The sequence below is a fragment of the Bos indicus x Bos taurus genome, chromosome 20 (assembly GCF_003369695.1).
Source record: "Bos indicus x Bos taurus breed Angus x Brahman F1 hybrid chromosome 20, Bos_hybrid_MaternalHap_v2.0, whole genome shotgun sequence".
Classification (NCBI taxonomy): domain Eukaryota; kingdom Metazoa; phylum Chordata; class Mammalia; order Artiodactyla; family Bovidae; genus Bos; species Bos indicus x Bos taurus.
This window is the reverse complement of record NC_040095.1, coordinates 56428863-56446959: the sequence shown is the minus strand read 5'-3', so window position 1 is coordinate 56446959 and position 18097 is coordinate 56428863. Positions and strand designations below refer to the sequence as shown.

The following is an 18097-nucleotide window of genomic DNA, read 5'->3' as shown; positions in this document are numbered from 1 at the left end:
CGTTTCTAGATTTAGAACAAGATTCTTTCACACCTGCTGTAAATCAAAGGGACTTGAATAGATGTTTATAGCCCCACGAAGTGTGAACCTCAGGATGAGAAGCTGCTAAAAATTCTTTATGAACATGTTACAACATTAACATGTTACAACACTGGACAGGGGCCTCCCTGGTGGTCCAGTGGCTAAGACTCCACGCTCCTAATGCAGGGGACCCGGGTTTGATCCCTGGTCAGGTAACCAGGTGGCTCAGATGGTAAAGAATTTTCCTGCAATGAGGGAGACCTGGGTTCAGTCCATGGGTAGGGAAGATCCCCTGGAGGAGGGCATCCAACCCACTCTAGTATTCTTGCCTGGAGAATCCTATGAACAGATGAGCCTGTCGGGCTACAGTCCATGGGGTCACAAAGAGTTGGACATGGCTGAGCGACTAAGCACTGCACACAGGTAACCAGATCCCACATGCTGCACCAAAAATCCCACATGCCACAACTAAGAACCGGTGCAGTCAAGTAAATATCTAAATAAGAACACTGCACCAGAAATCTCTGGCTTCCTTTGGTTGTCTCCTTACCAAAGCTATTAAACTTCCCTAAATGTATTTTCTCACATGTGAAATAGAAATGTTACCTACACCTCACTGTGGAGAAACAGAAAATGGCACAGTGAAGCACTTTACACTCCATAAAACACAAACGCAGGGTCCACAAGGCAGGAAGAGCAGACGGTGCCATCACCAGATGAGCAGTGCAACCCGTCAGCAGAGCTACATGTGACTTGGGTAAAACGCATGGAGCGTGGATGAGATTATACTCCGTCACTTTTGATCCCAGTCTTGTTATCTCAACCAAAGACAGACAGATCCACTTTCAAGGACCAGCCAATCCTGGGGTTATTCCCAGGATGAAAGAGTCCACCTGAGTCACAGTCAGTCAGCTGCAGCAGCCAGTGCTCACTCAGTCCTGATGCAGAACTGCTAGTAAGATTACTTTCGTATCCACTGTCAGTTTAGACAACTATCTTACAGTCGCTATTAGGACGTCTTGATGAGAATGAAGTAAAAAATTTGGATTTAGTAAAAATATACTTTGGAGTTACTTTGGATAAATATTTAATTTTAAAAATGTGAATGAATAATTGGAGAAAGGAAAGCAGTATGTCAACAATACACTGTAAGCAGTGAAATTCAGAATGACAGAGTGTGAGGTGAAGGATGGCAGCTTTGCCTTAGCCTCTAAGATGGTATTCTGACAGGTTCTGCCTCTTCTCCAATGTGACTGGCTTAAGACACCAGTAAAGAACATGTGGCCTTGAAAGGACTGAAGTGGGGAGGCCCGATGGCAAACTGCTGTGTGGCAATGGGCCAGCAAGCCCCAGGAAGCCCAACTACACGAGACAGACTGGGGCACAGTGCACCCGGAGACAGAGACACACCAAAGGAGAGAACTACGGGGGGATTTCATTATCAGACACGTCCTCAGTTTCCCGAACCACAAAGAAGTCCCCCTCCCAAACAAGCTCCTTTCTCATGTTATTTAACTACGAGTTGTTCAAATCTTTTTTCTTTGCCTTCATTCCCAAGTAGAATTTTACTTCAGAAAGGCACATAAACTGAAGTTTTAAAAGTTATTAAAATGATGTAGGTAGCGGTGTAGTGGATTCCTTCACAAATTTAAATCAGAACTGGTCTTTTGAAGCCTGGAAGGAAATAATGAATCAATGAAATATTTCAAACTGTCCTCATCGACACTCAAGAGGTAAAAAGGTCTTAAAATTACAAGGGCGCCTATACAAATGAGGCACACCAACAGTGCAGGGCTGCTGTGAGACCAGAGGCTGGAAAGGACACGTCAGCTGCAAGGGAAGGGAAGTTCTGCGTGGAGGACACAGCATGGATGTCTCCCAGCAATTACATGATGAATTAAGCTTATGAAGCTGAGTCAAAAAATACTGAAAGAAAAACAAAACTGACAAGAACTATATAGCACAGTATCACGTACCGACTCTCTGTAACCCCTGGGACTGAACCCCTCGAGGCTCCTCTGTCCATGGGATTCTCTAGGTGAGAATACTGGTGTGGGTTGCATTTCCTACTCCAGGGGAAATTCCCAACCCAGGGTCAAACCTGCAACCCTTGTGTCTCCTGCATTGAAGGTGGATTCTTTACCACTGTGCCACCTGGGAAGGCCACATTCAATTAAGTATAAATTAAAAACATACCCCATGCCAAGCAGTGTATCATTTCCCAGGACATAGATTTACAGATGTCAAACACAGAGTGGAGGACTGTTGTGTGACGAGAATGTTAGGAAACAGAATGAAATAAAAAACCAGGGAGCCCTCCACCGTTGGACAGTGAGCCCTGTACTAAAGAAATAAAATTAATTCAATTCTGCATCCAAGATTTAAAGAAAAATAAGTGTCTCCATAGCAATCAAGGGCTGGTGAATGTATGGTAAAGTACGCTCTCTGGGCATCTCGGAACCCACCCCTCAGGGAGACCATCACACTGACCAGACACCCCCTTACTCAGCGGGGCCCCTGCTCCACCCAGGAGAACGTGAAGCACTTAGTCTGTGCTGGGGACTGAGTGACTGATGGGTCCACTGATTTAATTCATCACACACCACCTGTGAGGTAATAAACACCTCACTGCACAGATTTTAAAGATCAAGTCACTTTCCAAAGTCAGAAAGGTCACTCAGTGGATTTGAACTTCATGTTTACTTTCATTTCCAACAGACCATGGCCTTTTCCCCAAACCACCTATACTGAGCATCTCTTCAGAGATTGAACCCTGAGATCGCTTTTGTTTCTAAAATGAAAACTCAACATTTTACATTTATTTTCTTCCTACTCTAAAGGGAGCACTGGCTCACAGTTAGAAATAAAAAGGGACTTCTTCCCTCGTGGTCCAGTGGTTGGGAACACCCCCTTGGAGTGCAGGGGACCCGGGTTCGATCCCTGCTTGGGGAACTAAGATCCCACATGTTGTAGGGCAGCTTAGCCCGTGCACCACAACTACGTAAGTTCGAGAGCTCCAGAGCCTGTGCGCGGCAACACAAGAACCCTCACGACACAATGAGGATTCTGCACGCTGCCAACTACGACCCGACACCGCCAAAAATAAATGATAAACAAATTCAAAAGAACTTTTACAGCCAGCCATTGACATGCTTTTTTATTCTGCTTGGATTTAATGAAAGTGCCCAGAGATCATCGCCATGTCGGGAGCCACAGTACATTCCAATGAGGGACACTCCACTCTGCTCCCCCAGAAGCTTCAAAGCACCTAATGCGGGTCTCGGATCCAGGACACAGCAAGGTGTTCCTCTGAACATTAAGCCAGGCTCAGGGCAGACAAGCCAGTCCTTAGTCCCCCACGCTACTCTGACAGCCCTAAATCAGCTCCAAGCTGACACTACACAGCACCTCTCAGGAGCAGGGCAGGGCCTGCGTCCAGTAGACAGTACTCACTGGGTGAAAAGATGACCCCTCAACCCTGTCCAAAAATGACACGGGAGAGTCAATTTGATCCTGGCTTTTATTATCAGGTCAGGACAGAGGAAGTACAGGGGAGTGGCAGCAGGAGGGCCATCGTCCCAGCCCCTGGCCGATCAGAACAGCACCTGGGGCCGGAAGTGCATCTGCCGGGTAGCGTTGTTCTTCATCCCCATCTTCAGCATCCACTTCGACTTCATCCTCTGGACATACTGCATGTCCCGCTGGCGCACCAGAGCTGCTCCTGGGGTTGGGAAGGGGGTGAGAATGAGGCAAAGGGCTGTGAGCCGTGATCAGAGAAAACCCAACTTGGCAGAGAATCAAAGCTGGTTTCAGGTAAGCGGGCTCTAATATTTAACCAGGAGTTATTATCTGATGCCTCTATCCAACGAGCCCTGGGGGGTTCCGTGCGCCCGCCACTGTGCACCAGGACTGCTCTCTATATACATGCCTCTTCAGTTTTCATCACCTGAAAAGGTCTAGAAGCCCAAAAGGTGAAGCCCACTGACCAAAGGCACAGAGAAAGGCAGACTAGAAACCAAGTCAGACAGGAATTCCTGACAAGACTAACAGGAAGTCTGTCCACTACATTTAAGTGGCTTCACAGCTCCCAGGGAGCCCGAGCGAGGGAACCCATGTGCATACATGAACACAGAGGCCTTGACAATGGATTTCAGTTTCGGCGCTTTCCAGGCCATCGGAAAGCACCTCTCCCCATTCCTGTTTTCAGGGACTGACGTTCTCCTCAAAGATCCAAGCATAACGAGCTGCACTCAGCAGACCTCAGAATAGATTTAAATAGTTTCATACTGATGATGTTTCAAAGCTGAACAATTTCAGTAGCGTGCTCTAGCCTTCTGAGTCTTACTAAGCTTTCTAAAGAAAAATTTCACAACGAAGGATGATAGCCGGCGTTTATTATGTGCATGTACTATGTCATACATGCTTTATGACGTTCAACCTGCACGACTCTATACGTAAATATTATTAATACCACCTCCATTTTATCAGTGAGAAAGCAGAGGCTTCGATTAACTAAATTACTCAGACTCTTTGTATAAGAACCTATAAGAATATCAGGTAAGTCATGTTTGACTCTACAGCTCAAACTATATTGCTTCAAGGACATTATTTAATTCCACTGTATAACCTCCAGAATTTCAACCTTTGATGATTACTAAACAATTATTTTTGCAATTATACCTCCTAAAAAAGTTAATGGTTTACAGGCAGTTTTAAAAAGCTACTGTGCTGGGGAATATGAAATTTTTAAGTCATAGAGCTTTGGGTTTATCACCATATGTGTCTCAAGTCGTCATAGGCAAGAAGGTAAGTTTTCCCCAGAGAGGACCCACAAGAACAGAGTGAAGAGAACCACATCACCCAAGCCCCTTTGTGTAACGCAAGTTCCTGGGCTGGCCCGGGAGGTCCCCACGGACGTACCTGTGCTGCCAGTCCATCCCAGGGCTCTGTACTGCTGCAGGACCCGGCCCACAGCCTTCCGATTCTTAGCAACCGCCACAGCTCTCGACAAGCCAAACCGCTGCTTGTAGTATCTCATCAAGGAGCGATGACCCACCCTGGCACCTGGTTTTCAAAAGAACAGTACTGAAGTACGGAGGTGGATCATTTTTCAAAGCAGAGTTATAAAGCAAGAGCTTTCCAAATCACTTTTCATGTTAATCTAGCTGGGAAATGCATGTGCCAGGAAAAAAAACACTCCTATCAGCTGAAGAAAGATGAAGCTGTATGTTAACCAACGAGGGAAAGAAGGCAAACCCGAGCAGAGACACTGAGGGACATCCCTGGTGGTCCAGTGGCTAAGACTCCGTGCTCCCAAAGCAGAGGGCCCAGGTTTGATCCCTGGGCAGGGATCTAGATCCCACGTGCTGCAACTAAGAGTTCACACGCCACAACTAAAGATCCCGAGTTTGCAACTAAGACCTGGTGTAGCCAAATCAGTGAGTAAATAAATATTAAAAAAAAAAAAAAACCCTGGAGGAGGAAATGGCAACTCACTCCAGTATTCTTGCCTGGGAAGTCTCATGGACAGAGCAGTCCATGGCATTGCAAAGAGTCGCACACAACTTAGCAACTAAACAACAACAACACACAACCAGGCAGACTGTGAACTGGGGAAATACTTCTTGATGGAAATGTGGCATAAAACAGAGTGAAGTGACCTAGCAACATGGAACAGAGAGTTCTGTAAGAAATTAAAACTTGTGTATAGAATAATAGTTGCAAATATTCAACCAATTAAGTCTACGGCTAAAGGAGAAAAGAACAGTAGAGACGCTGACAAGTGATAACAGTAGAGACAGTGACAAGTCACTGTCAGGTGAAAAATGCAGCCCCCGCACTTACGATATGCCTCCACAGAAATTCACATGGCCATCCCTACTAATACAGGTAACAGGGTCCTAGGAGACAAGGAATTTTAACTCTCTTTAAAAGAAAAAAGATTGAACCAATAATGGCCCGATTTTAGTTCTACAAGCCACAGTCTGGGTTTAGAAGAGAAGCCAATCCACTTTCCCTTTGCTAACATTCTCTAATGGGGTGCTTCTCAAACAGGGGTGACTTTATCTCCAGAGGACACGTGGCAATGACTGGAGTCACTGCTGGTTGTCACAGGTAGAGGGAAGCTCCTGACACCTAGTGGGTCGAGACCAGGGATTTGGCTAAACACCATACAATGCACAGGACAGCCCCTCAGTGAAGAATTATCTGGCCCAAAATGTCCACAGTGCTGAAGTGGAGAAACCCCGACCTACTGCTTTCTAAGTGTTGGAAGTTTTTTGGGTAGAAAGACCATGAACAGAATACTATAACTATTATAGATGGCTATATTTGCTTTTAGAATCTAGATTTTTAACCTACTAGAAAAATCTCTATCAGGTTATTTTGTGTGAAGTCCCAGTACTTGACGAGCTACCTGTGTAACATTTTGCTCCCTACACAGATATGAATAAGTGATTACTTCCAGGTGATTGATTTGTGACCAGACTCAGGAAACAACAAAAAAAGAAATTTTCAATTCCAGGATGCTGTGGTCTCTGGATACTAACATGGATGAACGATGTCTCCCTGGACCCGATTGTTCTGGTGGGGGAAGAATTAACAAAGCTCCCAGACCACCAGAAACAAGTAAGACACAGCAATGGAGAAGGCTCGCACGTACATGGAGGCTCTAGCAGCAAAGCCCAGCAGTGCTGATGACAACTTTCTATTTATAATGTAGGTCAGGATGCTCTGAGTTTGCAACAAAGACTTCCTCAGAATCATTAAATGATAATGCTGCTCATTAGGACTTACTAAATTGATTTATTTACATTTGTAAGCAGCATTTAGACATACCTATTCTTGAAGGCTATCTTTTAAGACATGTTTGAAGAGGGTTCATGAATCAGTGCCAGGGTTTCTGACACCTGGCAGGAGAACTGTAAGCGCTGTTTAGAGCCACCCCTTCCTGTGGCAATGACAGGCGTGCCTGGCAGTAAGCACCTAGCACAGGCGCTGAGAACAGCTCCGCTTCGTACCAGAACACAGCGTGCCTGTCCATAAGTAACAGATGGGAAGTGTCTGAGTCAGGCTAAAGCTTCCACCTGTCCATCTATCTTCTGCCACAGTAATAACTGCTTACAAGACTGTCCACTCCTGATCTAAAATATGATACAAGTGAACTTAATAAAACAAAGCAGACTCACGGACATAGAAAACAAGCTTTTGGTTCCTGAAGAGGAAAGAGGGTCAGGGAAGGAGAAATTAGGGCTTTGTAACTGCAGTAGCAGATACAAACTGCTATGTATAAAATAGATAAACAACAATGTCCTACTACACAGCACAGAAAACGATATTCAATATCCTGTAATAAACTCTAATGAAAAAGAACACACACACACATATACATATTTACGCCAACATGTAGAATCATTTTGCTGTACAACAGAAACTCACACAACAGCGTACATCAACTATACTTCAATTAAAATGAAAAAGACTGTCTGCTGCTGCTGCTGCTAAGTCACTTCAGTCGTGTCCGACTCTGTGCAACCCCATAGACAGAAGCCCACCAGGCTCCCCCGTCCCTGGGATTCTCCAGGCAAGAACACTGGAGTGGGTTGCCATTTCCTTCTCCAATGCATGAAAGTGAAAAGTGAAAGGGAAGTCGCTCAGTCATGTCCAACTCTTAGCGACCCCATGGACTGCAGCCTACCAGCCTCCTCCGTCCATGGGATTTTCCAGGCAAGAGTACTGGAGTGGGGTCCTACTTAACAAAGAGCCTAACATTTGACATTAGACAGTGAAAAAGAAGTATCTCTAACAGTAATTTCCCTAAGATTGATTATGTATCTCTTGTGGATCCAGTGGCAGATTCTTCTGGCTAGTCAGCAACTAACTGGAGCTGTCCTCACACCAACCTGCTCCAGAGGAACTGAAGAGCGAAGGGGGAACTGAGCCGACCAGTCTTGGATACAAATACTCTCGGCGCCCTCTACTGGATGCTTTATGTCACTGCCTCTGGGACCATCAAGATCACGGCATCCGGTCCCATCACTTCATTGCAAATAGATGGGGAAACAGTGGAAACAGTGACAGACTTTTATTTTCTTGGGCTCCAAAATCACTGCAGCTGGTGACTGCAGCCATAAAATTAAAAGATGCTTGCTCCTTTGGAAAAAAGCTATGACAAACCTATACAGCATACTAAAAAGCAGAGATATTACTTTGCCAACAAAAGTCCATCTAGTCAAAGCTATGGTTTTTCTACCAGTCATATATGGGGATGTGAGAGTTGGACCGTGAAGAAAGCTGAGCACCGAAGAATTGATGCGTTTGAACTGCGGTGTTGGAGAAGACACTTGAGAGTCCCTTGGACTGCAAGGAGATCCAACCAGTCCATCCTAAAGGAGATCAGTCCTGAACATTTATTGGAAAGACTGATGCTGAAGCTGAAACTTCACACACCTGGTGTGAAGAACTGACTCCTTGGAAAAGACCCTGATGCTGGGAAATACTGAAGGCAGGAGGAGAAGGGGATGCCAGAGGATGAGATGGTTGTATGGCATCACCAAATCAATGGATATGAGTTTGCACAAGCTCCGAGATTTGGTGATGGACAGGGAGGCCTGGTGTGCTGCAGTCCATGGGGTCGTAGAGTCAGACATGACTGAGCGACTGAACTGAAACTGACCTGAAGCAACTACAGTCAAGGAATCCCAACTACTTGCTGCTTTTGAAACCAGTTTTATGCAGACTCTACTAAGGGTCGTTGATTAAATACCACTATGCTCTCCACATTAGAACCCTTCTCAAATCAGCTTCATGCTAATGTCCACACCACCCAGTCATATAACTGAACATAATCAGAAGTTTCTGAATGATGAATTTGTTCAAAGAAATAACCAGGTGATTGAATATACTGCCATAATGCCACTATACGTCTAAACGGCGTTTATTTGAGAGTTCCTATTTCCTTGGTTCATTAGAAAAAACCCACACCAGTATTGAGGGAGAAAACCAATGGACAATAAACTGTCATATCTCATTACAACCAAGACTGACCAGAGGATGACTGGTTTTTAAAATGAGATAGTAAAAGTGTATGTAACTGTAGAGCTGGAAAAAATTTCAGAATATTGCTAGTTTCTGGTTCACTAAGAAAGCCATGTACTATTGCTATTTAAATGAATTCTATTATAAGGTTTCAGAAGTCAGTCATCTGTGAAGAAGACCCAGGAAGGCAATGACTGATGTATATGTAGATAGTTCCTTTTCTGGCTCCAGGTCACACATGCTTTTTAGACACTACATGCAGACTCTCCCCAGGGTGGGGAGATACACTTATTCACATGGTCAAAAAAATCTGTGTAGCCACACAGGTTACTTGATGCCGTTATGGCCTTTCCCCAGGAAAATGTACATACAGGAAGAGATGTGCAGAGCCTAGTTACCCCGGGTTGGGGCAGTACCTGGCAGTCGGTTAGGTCTCTCCAGAGGCTGTATAATGGTACAGTACTGCCTGGTACTCTAGGACCACAAGGGTCACTCACTACTGCCAAGTCTCCCTCAAGAGCTGCCTGAGGTCACCATTCGACACTTTAAAACAGCATGACTCTGTACGTGGACAGGCAGCTGTCAGTAAGGAAGTTCATGTTTAAAAACGCGAGAATAGGACTCCTCTGGAAGTCCAGTGGTTAAGACTTTGCCTTCCAATGCAGAGGGTGTGGGTTCGATCCCCAGTTAGGGAGCTAAGATACCACTTGCCCCAGAGCCAAAACATAAAACAGAAACAATGTTGTAACAAATTCAATAAAGATTTCTTAAAAAAAGTCCACATAAAAAATATCTTAAAAATAAAGACTAAATAATACCCAAGAAACTGGACCTACAAGTTAATCTCATGGCCCTTTCTTTGATTGTGTGATGAACAAGCAATCTGCCACCTGGGGCTGTAGGCAAATATGACACGTGGTCCCTGAGGCCACGTTGGAGCCCAGGGTGGCTCCTTCGGCTCTCTTTACCTGCCCTGTGGCAGGCCCAGGGAAGTCACCTCCAACTTTCCAGTCACTCAGTCAACAGACGTGGCTCCCATGTATCTGAGGCACTGTGCTGAGATGAAAGAAGCCAGTTTGGTCCTCACAGAAACAGGGACAGAAGGCAAGCGAGTCAACGAGTACCAAGAAGAAGAGACCCATCATGAGGGCCGTGCGAGTGTCACAGGAGCAGAGGAGACTCTCCTCACCCAGGGCGGGAGCTCAGCTCAGCCGCTTGGAGCATGGAACCCAACTTGAGTCTCAGAAGAAGACAGGCAGTGCGTGTACAAAGGCCTAGAGGAGGGAAACTTCACGTGGGCAGGAAAAGGAAGCACACAAAGACACTGGTGACAAAGTGACCCTGAAGGCCAGGGCTGCCCCTGGGAATTCCAGAGGGAAAAGAAAATATAGCAGAATGGTGTTTGTTTTAGAAAGAATGTTCCAGTGGCCAAGTGGAAATCAGACTGGAGAAGGCCAGAGAGGAAGCTTTCATGGTAACACAGACAAATGGACAAGGAGGCAAAAAAAAGAAAAATTATTCAAAACGCAAATTCCTAACTAATTAGGAACTGCAATTAGTTACCATCTGGATTTAGGAGAGGAATAAAGGATCCTGAGAAGACACTCAGTTTTGGCTTTGGCGAACCTGAGGAGACTGGATCACTCTGGGCAATGTGTTGTTGTCTAGACAGCTAAGGAGTCTTTAAGTTTCTGAAGTTTTAAGTCCAGATGAAAATTTCTCTCAAAATAGCCTATATTTCTTAAATAGGATATCCTCACTGTTGAGCAGACTTTTGTCATGAAAAGTGCTAAAGTGGCTGCAAAACGAAGCCCACATTCCTAGTGATCCTGCTACAGCCAGACACTGCTGGCAGGGACTAGCACATTCACCTTCTCCAAGTCTACTGTGATCTTAGTCTCCCAGGTGGAACTAGTGGTAAAAACCCTGGTGGGCTCCATAGGGTCGCAGAGTCGGACATGACTAAAGCGACTTAGCATGCAAGGAAGGGGAACCTAATAAAATAAGGGCCCAAGCAACTAGTTTTTGAAAAAGAAGTTTTCAAACTTATGTCTGAGGTTCTGCATTAGTATTTTCACCAGGGGAAGAGATCAGGTCCCTTGTGATACACGTAAGCCTGTTTTGCTGCTGTGTATTGTACGGGCCACAATATTCTGCTGCATTATAGCTTTCTTATCACTGTAGAGGAGCTATATCCTCAAGACAGGTTCCGCCGGCACTTTCCTCCAACTGTCACTGCATAAAGCTGCCCTTCACCTTAGAAGGTTATTATTCCAGGTTAAGCAGGGCTGTCTGTTCCTAAACAGCAATATTGCATGTGGATTGCAAACAGCACAAGGTGGTTCCATCATGGCAGACATGTACCCACTGGCAGCATGGCTGCTCCTGCACCCCCCATCACAGCAAATCTCCCAGGCAGTGGAGGAAAGGTGGAATGGGCTCTTCACTGATGAGGTCCCTGATCTTAGGCAAATTACTCATCCGTCTAAGCTTCAGGTGGCTCATATGTCAAAAAAGGACAACAGAATCTAACTCACAGACTTGATCTAAAGATAAAATAATGTATCTGCCTGAATATACTAACTTCTCAGTAAATATACTATTAGAACCTTATTATCTTATCATTCCATTCCCTGTCATTTTAAAATGTATATTCTCTAGCTGCTCCCATTCCTATCAGCTAAGCATAACACTATAAACAATATTTCACACTTCTCATATTCATAGCTTTCCTTCTTCTTTTCATATCTGGGACAAAATTCTACCATTATGAATGCTGTTCCCCAAAGGAGAAGGCAGAATTGAAACTCCAAGTCTCTCCCTGCACCCAGAATATGAACAGGAAGCCTAGGTGCTGTCAATTATATCCAACCATGCCAGACTAACACATGCAGTCTGAACAACTATGGAAACAGGAATTAGTTCAAGGAATAAGGGCAAAGTCAAGTTTAACAAGAAAAATCCAGGAGCCAAAAAGCTAGATAATAAACAGTATACAAAAGGTTTATGTATTGAAAAGAAAGGAAACGGCCGATTAAAGCATTATAAATCACAACAAAGTGAGGAAAACACTGATGCAACTTAAACAAAACAGCTAAATCAGAGCTATGGGGCTCCCTTCAGAGGTGACCTAGTCCAAGGAACATAGACACACACTTGAAGTTGTAGGTTCTCTCCCCACAGCGTGGAAGGCAAGTGATGGGAACACACTTCTCCGATAATCTCAATGGCGTGAAGCTACGTATTCTGGACAAATGCACTTACCAGAAGGGAGAATCAGCTCCATGGTTTCATCGTCATAATCCAGGGTCTTTTCTGAGGGCAGCTCCTCAGTCTCATCATGGTCCTCGCCTTCTTTGTGATCTGGGTAGCTACTCCTGGAACCATGGAATGCCATTAACACACAGACCAAGACCCCAAATCTCATTAAAATACTGCCAACCTACTAGATCACTGAAGGGGTGGCGGGTAGGGGTTAACGTCTACAGGGACTACACTGAAAGCTTCTGGAGAGAAAACAATTTGCTAGCATTTTCTCTTTAGTAAAGTAAGCAAATAGCCTGTGAATTCAAATTGGACCCCAGACCTAAATGTAAAACACAAAACTATAAAAAATCCTAGAAGATAATATAGAAGAAAACCTGGATGACTTAAGGTTTGGTGATGACTTTTTAGGCATGACACAAAAGGCACAGTTCATGAAAGAAAGAACTGATCAACTAAACTTCATTCAAATTAAAAACTTCTGCTCTGTGAAAAACAGTATCAAGAGAATTAAAATACAAGATGAAGACTTGGAAAAAGTATTGACAGAAGACACATCTGATAAAGGACTGTTATCCAAATGTAAAAAGAACTCTCAAAATTCAACAGTAAGAAAATAACCGATTCGGCCAAAAATGGGCCAAAGACCTCAACAGACTCCTCACTAAGAAGAAACACATGGCAAATAAGCATATAAAAAAGATGCCCACAGCATATGTCATCAGAAAAATGGAAATTAAAACAGAGATATCACTACACACCTATCAGAATGGCCCAGACCCGGAACATCTAATGCTGGGGAGGGTCTGGGCAGTAGGAATCCTTCGTTGCCAGCAGGGATACAGGAGGGCAGAGCCACCTTGGAAGAGCTGGCCGCTTGTTGCAAAATCAAACATACTCTTACCATAAGACCCAGCCTGCTGCTTGGATTTACCCTAAGGAGTCGAAAACTTCTGTCTATACAAAAACCTGCAGGTGGATTACAGAAGATTTATCCAAATTCCTACAACTTGGAAGAAACCAACACGGACTTCAATAGGTGACTAGATAAACAAACTGGTACATCCATGCAAGGGAATAGTTTTGGATTACACTAAAAAAAATGAGCTAGCAGGCCATGAAAAGACACAGAAGAACCTTAAAAGCATGTTACTGTGAAAGAAGCCTGAAAAGGCTACATTCTGTATGATTCTAACCAGACAATATTCTGGAAAAGGCAAAAATATGGAGATATTAAGTATCACTGTTTTCTAGGGATCGGGTGAAGGAGAATGATGAACAGGCAGAACACAGAGGATGTGTAAGCCAATGAAACTACTCTGAGGGTGGATACAGGTCACTATATGTACATCTGTCCATACTCACAGAACAGACAACACCAAGAGCGAACACTGAACTATGGACTTTGAGCGATAACTGGTGGGTCAACTTGGTTCATCAAATGCAATGTATGTGCCACTGGGGGAGGCTGATAATGAGGGAGGCTATGCACTTGTAGGGTGAGGAGTACATAAGAAACTGCTATACCTTCGGCCCAATTTTGCTGAGAACCTAAAACTGTTCCTAAAAACAGTGAGCAAATAACCTACACCAATTCTTCATCTGTGTTATCTGTTTCTCTCGAGGAGGGCTGGCAAACAGGGGAAGAGGAAGAGGCTGTACAGTGGGAGATGCAGCTCTCCTCAACTTAAATCCTTACAGAAACAAGTTCTAGAAGAGTGCAGTCCAGAACTCTGTGATGATACAGATCTTCAGTCTGCGTGTCCAGTATGGTGGCTACTTTGAAAGCACATCTGCTTTTAAGCATAGGTCTTGAAATGTGGGTGGTGCAACTGAAGAACCGAATTTTAAAATTTTTAATTTAATTAATTATCCCAAAGAGTGACATGAGTACATCTAGAAATCAGCAAATTAAGACACTGTAGTTCTAGAAGAATCTCTGTCTTTCACAAATACACACAGAAAATAATTAGAGAAAATCACACTAAAATGTTAACAGTAAGGCAGATAAGTCAACAGGAATGGACAAAAGACTAGATCGGACACTTCACAAGAGATATTCAAGTGGTTAAGATACCTAGTTAACACACAGTAAAAGGTTCTCAACTGCATTAGTTCTCATCAGAGAAACGCACATCAAAACCACAATGGATACCCCTACACAGCCGCCACTTTTACCCCTACACAGCCACCAAAGTGGCTATAATGAAAAACTGTCAGGACAAGTGAGAAATGAGAAATCAGGAGGAAAATGCAAAAGGACAACTTAAAAGACCAGGACTTTTTTGAACACCTGTATCAGGGGGACTCTGCACTCTGGCATGGTCATGACACACACCTGCTTGCAAAGCAGAGCTGTGATGGGTCATAGGCACACCGACACTAAGCACCAACCACTCAGGCAAAACTGAACTTCGGACCGTTGACACCACAGCAAACAAAAACAAGCTTTCAAACCAGACAAACTTACAGTTTGGGCCTAAGATCGTCTCTTTGTCAGATATGTGTGTTTACCTCTGTGATACTCAGTTTCTCATTTACAAAATGACAGGAAATAAGCACCTCTTACAAAAGTGTTCTAAGAGGTATTAAGAATAGGGTATCCGACAGAGCCAGACACAGTTACCAGGGAGGGGCACAGGTGAATCCAATGCAAATGTGATGAGTTTGCTTCGCTCCATGTTACAAACCAGACTGACCTAAAATCATAGAAGTCCGCAAATTCCAAAAGAGCGTCCCCATCTGTGAAGAGCTTACAGTGACTCCGGTCATTCATGTGTGCCTGTACCGCCTCCGTGGAGTAGAAGGACTTCCCTCTCTCGTTGCACCACAAGCAAATCTTCCCAACACCAACTTTCTCTCCTGGAAAAAAAGTTGAGAAAAAGACATGAAAGCAGCTTTTTGCAGCCAGATTATATCTCATCATCTATCTAATCACAATAAAAAACTTGGTGGTCAAGTTTTTGATTTTCACAAAATCAGTAGGTCATTAAATCCAAGACTGGTGAGAAACACAAAGTTAATGCCCCCCAATAATGCAGGGGTTCATCATTAAAAAAGAAAAGAACATTATACTCACCCAAATATTTAATCAGTCCCTTAAGATCCGAAAGATATTCTACATCAGGAATAAAGAAGCTGTGGACTTTGGTCATATGAGCCACATTTTTTGTGAGGGAGCTTGAGTGATGTGGACAAAACAAGCAGTCCGTTATGGGGATGGCACCAAGGGGGGTGCTTCCTCCTGCCTCTTCCTCTTCTGCATCCTGCTCCTCCTCCTCCTCCATGGCTTCAGCATCCTCACATTCCAAGTCCTCATCAGAATCAATATCCTCCCAGTCTTCAAGCCAGAGATTTCGAAAACAAAATTAGTAGATGTCAGTGTTAGCTATTCATTTACCACTCACCAGTCTGCATGGCTAAGGAATGCCTTAGTCTTCCTTGTTCAGGGCACAGTAAACCCGTTGAAGGGGGCTTTGGCTCCTTTTCTAGGTATATATGAACACTTTCAATCAGTGTTAGTGGGATGTGAGATGCCATAGGGGAAGAAAGGGGGAAAAAAAAACTCACCAAGTCAAGTTAGCTAGGTCGAAGGCTCAAACCTCCCGTTTCAGGTTAGCTGATTCTGAACTTCACAGTGCACGGTTTTACCAAACTAGGTTAAGTGTAAAGCCATCATAACTAGATACCCAATAGAAATAACACATTCTACAGCAGAAGGTGTAGGGGGTAATGTGTACCCTTCTGCATATGTTAAAAATCTCTCCATTCAATAAACAGAGAAAGGATCTATTCATTCTACAAATATTTACTAAGCTAATTCTCACCCTTCGCCCATCTTAAGGTTTCAGTATCTCAATTTAATACAACAGTGAGGGGAAGACAGAGGATGAGATGGCTGGATGGTATCACGGATGCGATGGACATGAGTTTGAGCAGACTCAGGAGTTGGTGATGGACAGGGAGGCCTGGCGTGCTGCAGTCCATGGGGTCGCAAAGCGTCGGACACGACTGAGCGACTGAACTGACAACTGACTTAACTGATAAAATGCCCTGTAAGGATGCTGGCCACACCGGTCAGTTCAGAAGGCATGGAAACCACCTTCACTCATCATCTTCACTTAAAAACTGACACCTCCCCGCTCCAACCTCAAGGATAAACTGAAAACCTGAGGACCAACCCCTCCCTAGCCCCGCCCCCCAGGCCGGTCCTCACCGTCCGCATCCAGGTCTTCTTCACTCTCTTCCTCCCCCTGCTGTTTCGCCAACTTCTTCGCCTGCCGTTCAAACCACCGCAGCCGGGGAGGTTTCTCGCCCGGGTCTCGCGGCTGAGTCCCACGTCCGCCGGCGGCCACGGGACACCCGGGCTCCGCCTCGGGCGCTGGCGCCGCCTTCTTGGGAGACGTGGACGGCTGAGCCTTGATGACCTGCTGGATGGCCGCGTTCACCGCATCCTTGTCCACACTGTCTACGCCCAGCCCTTTCTCCAAGTTCTTCTCGTTCATGAGTGCCACTTTCCGACTCACCGCCTGCTTCTCGAGCTCCACGTGCCGCCGGGACCTGAGGTGGTTTTCGTAGGCCTTGAAGGAAGCAAACTTCTTACTGCAGACGGTGCAGTAGGTGGCCGCGCCTTTGCTCTCTGGCTCCGCCAGGGCCCGCTGTGCCCGCACCCGCTCCTGGAAGCCCTCGAGGCTGACGGGGGCCATGCCGGCCACTTTGCGCCTCAGGTTGTAGCGGTGCCAGTCCGTCTTGTAGTGGACCCGCTGCGCCTCCGCATCTTCCAACACCGCCCGGCAGGTGTTGCAGGTGTAGGTCGCCATCCCCAGGCGGGAAATAATGCGCGACCGAGGCAGAAATCTAGCAACCAGAGGCCTGACCACACCAAAAGAACCGAACTGCGAGCTGACTTCCGGACTGAATCGTGTCATCCCCAGCCGGACAGGAAGTCCCGCCTCTCAGGCTGTAGCCACGCCTCCGCCGCGGAGAGTCCCGGGAAAGTGGGGGAAGCCAGTGACGCATCCGGCCCCGCCCAGTCGACCTGAGCTGAGTGTTGAGTCAACAAAAGTGGACGTGTTCTGAAGTGGTTATTGATTGACAGGCCTAGCCCCGGCCGAATTAATGTCTGGGTTTGTTTTTTTTCCTGTACGTTGAAACTTGAGGCCAGGAAGGGTGGCCGCCTCGCGGAAACGCGGCTTGGGGAATCCGGAGGACTGATGTGGTTGACCACTCGACGGTCGAGGACTCTCTGAAGTTCGTGCCCCTGCAGCCCCGGGAGTGGGTGTCACGAAAGCCAGGACTGCTGGTTAGACCGTTGGTCGGACCATCAGAGACCTCTTCCCGAGGGCTGAGAGACTCAGGTTGGAGGCTGAGGGAATTCACAGGAAAACCAGAGTCCAGGCCAGAGCCTCGGCCTTACTAGGGCGGCCCTTCCAATGAAGGGCGCAGGGGAACCTCCTGAATCAATAGTTCGCACCTGGGAGCACAGAGCCCCCGTCCAGCTGCTGCCCATTAGGAATAGAATCCCGGACATGCAGGTCATCTTAAATCTAATAGTAGCCATGTTTTAAGAAAGCAGAAAGAAAGATAAGATGGCCATTTTTTTAAACTCCGTATCATGGCAAATAGATGGGGGAAACACTGGAAACAGTGGCTGACTTTATTTTGAGGGGCTCCAAAATCCCCGCAGATTGTGATTGCAGCCATCAAATTAAAAGACGCTTACTCCTTGAAAGGAAAGTTATGACCAACATAGACAGCATATTAAAAAGCAGAGACA

The 18097-nt window shown here is 45.5% G+C and overlaps 1 protein-coding gene across 1 annotated transcript; it reads right to left on the bottom strand.

The window, feature by feature from the left end:
- Window positions 1-3523: 3523 nt before the first annotated feature.
- Window positions 3524-17333, bottom strand: ZNF622 (zinc finger protein 622). Its single transcript, XM_027520187.1, has 6 exons — window positions 16538-17333; window positions 15401-15661; window positions 15021-15183; window positions 12322-12434; window positions 4942-5085; window positions 3524-3742 (listed from the first exon to the last, which is right to left on the bottom strand). Exons 1-6 carry the CDS (start codon window positions 17247-17249, stop codon window positions 3615-3617), a joined length of 1521 nt encoding a protein of 506 aa, XP_027375988.1. The 5' UTR covers window positions 17250-17333; the 3' UTR covers window positions 3524-3614.
- Between the last annotated feature and the right edge of the window lie 764 nt (window positions 17334-18097).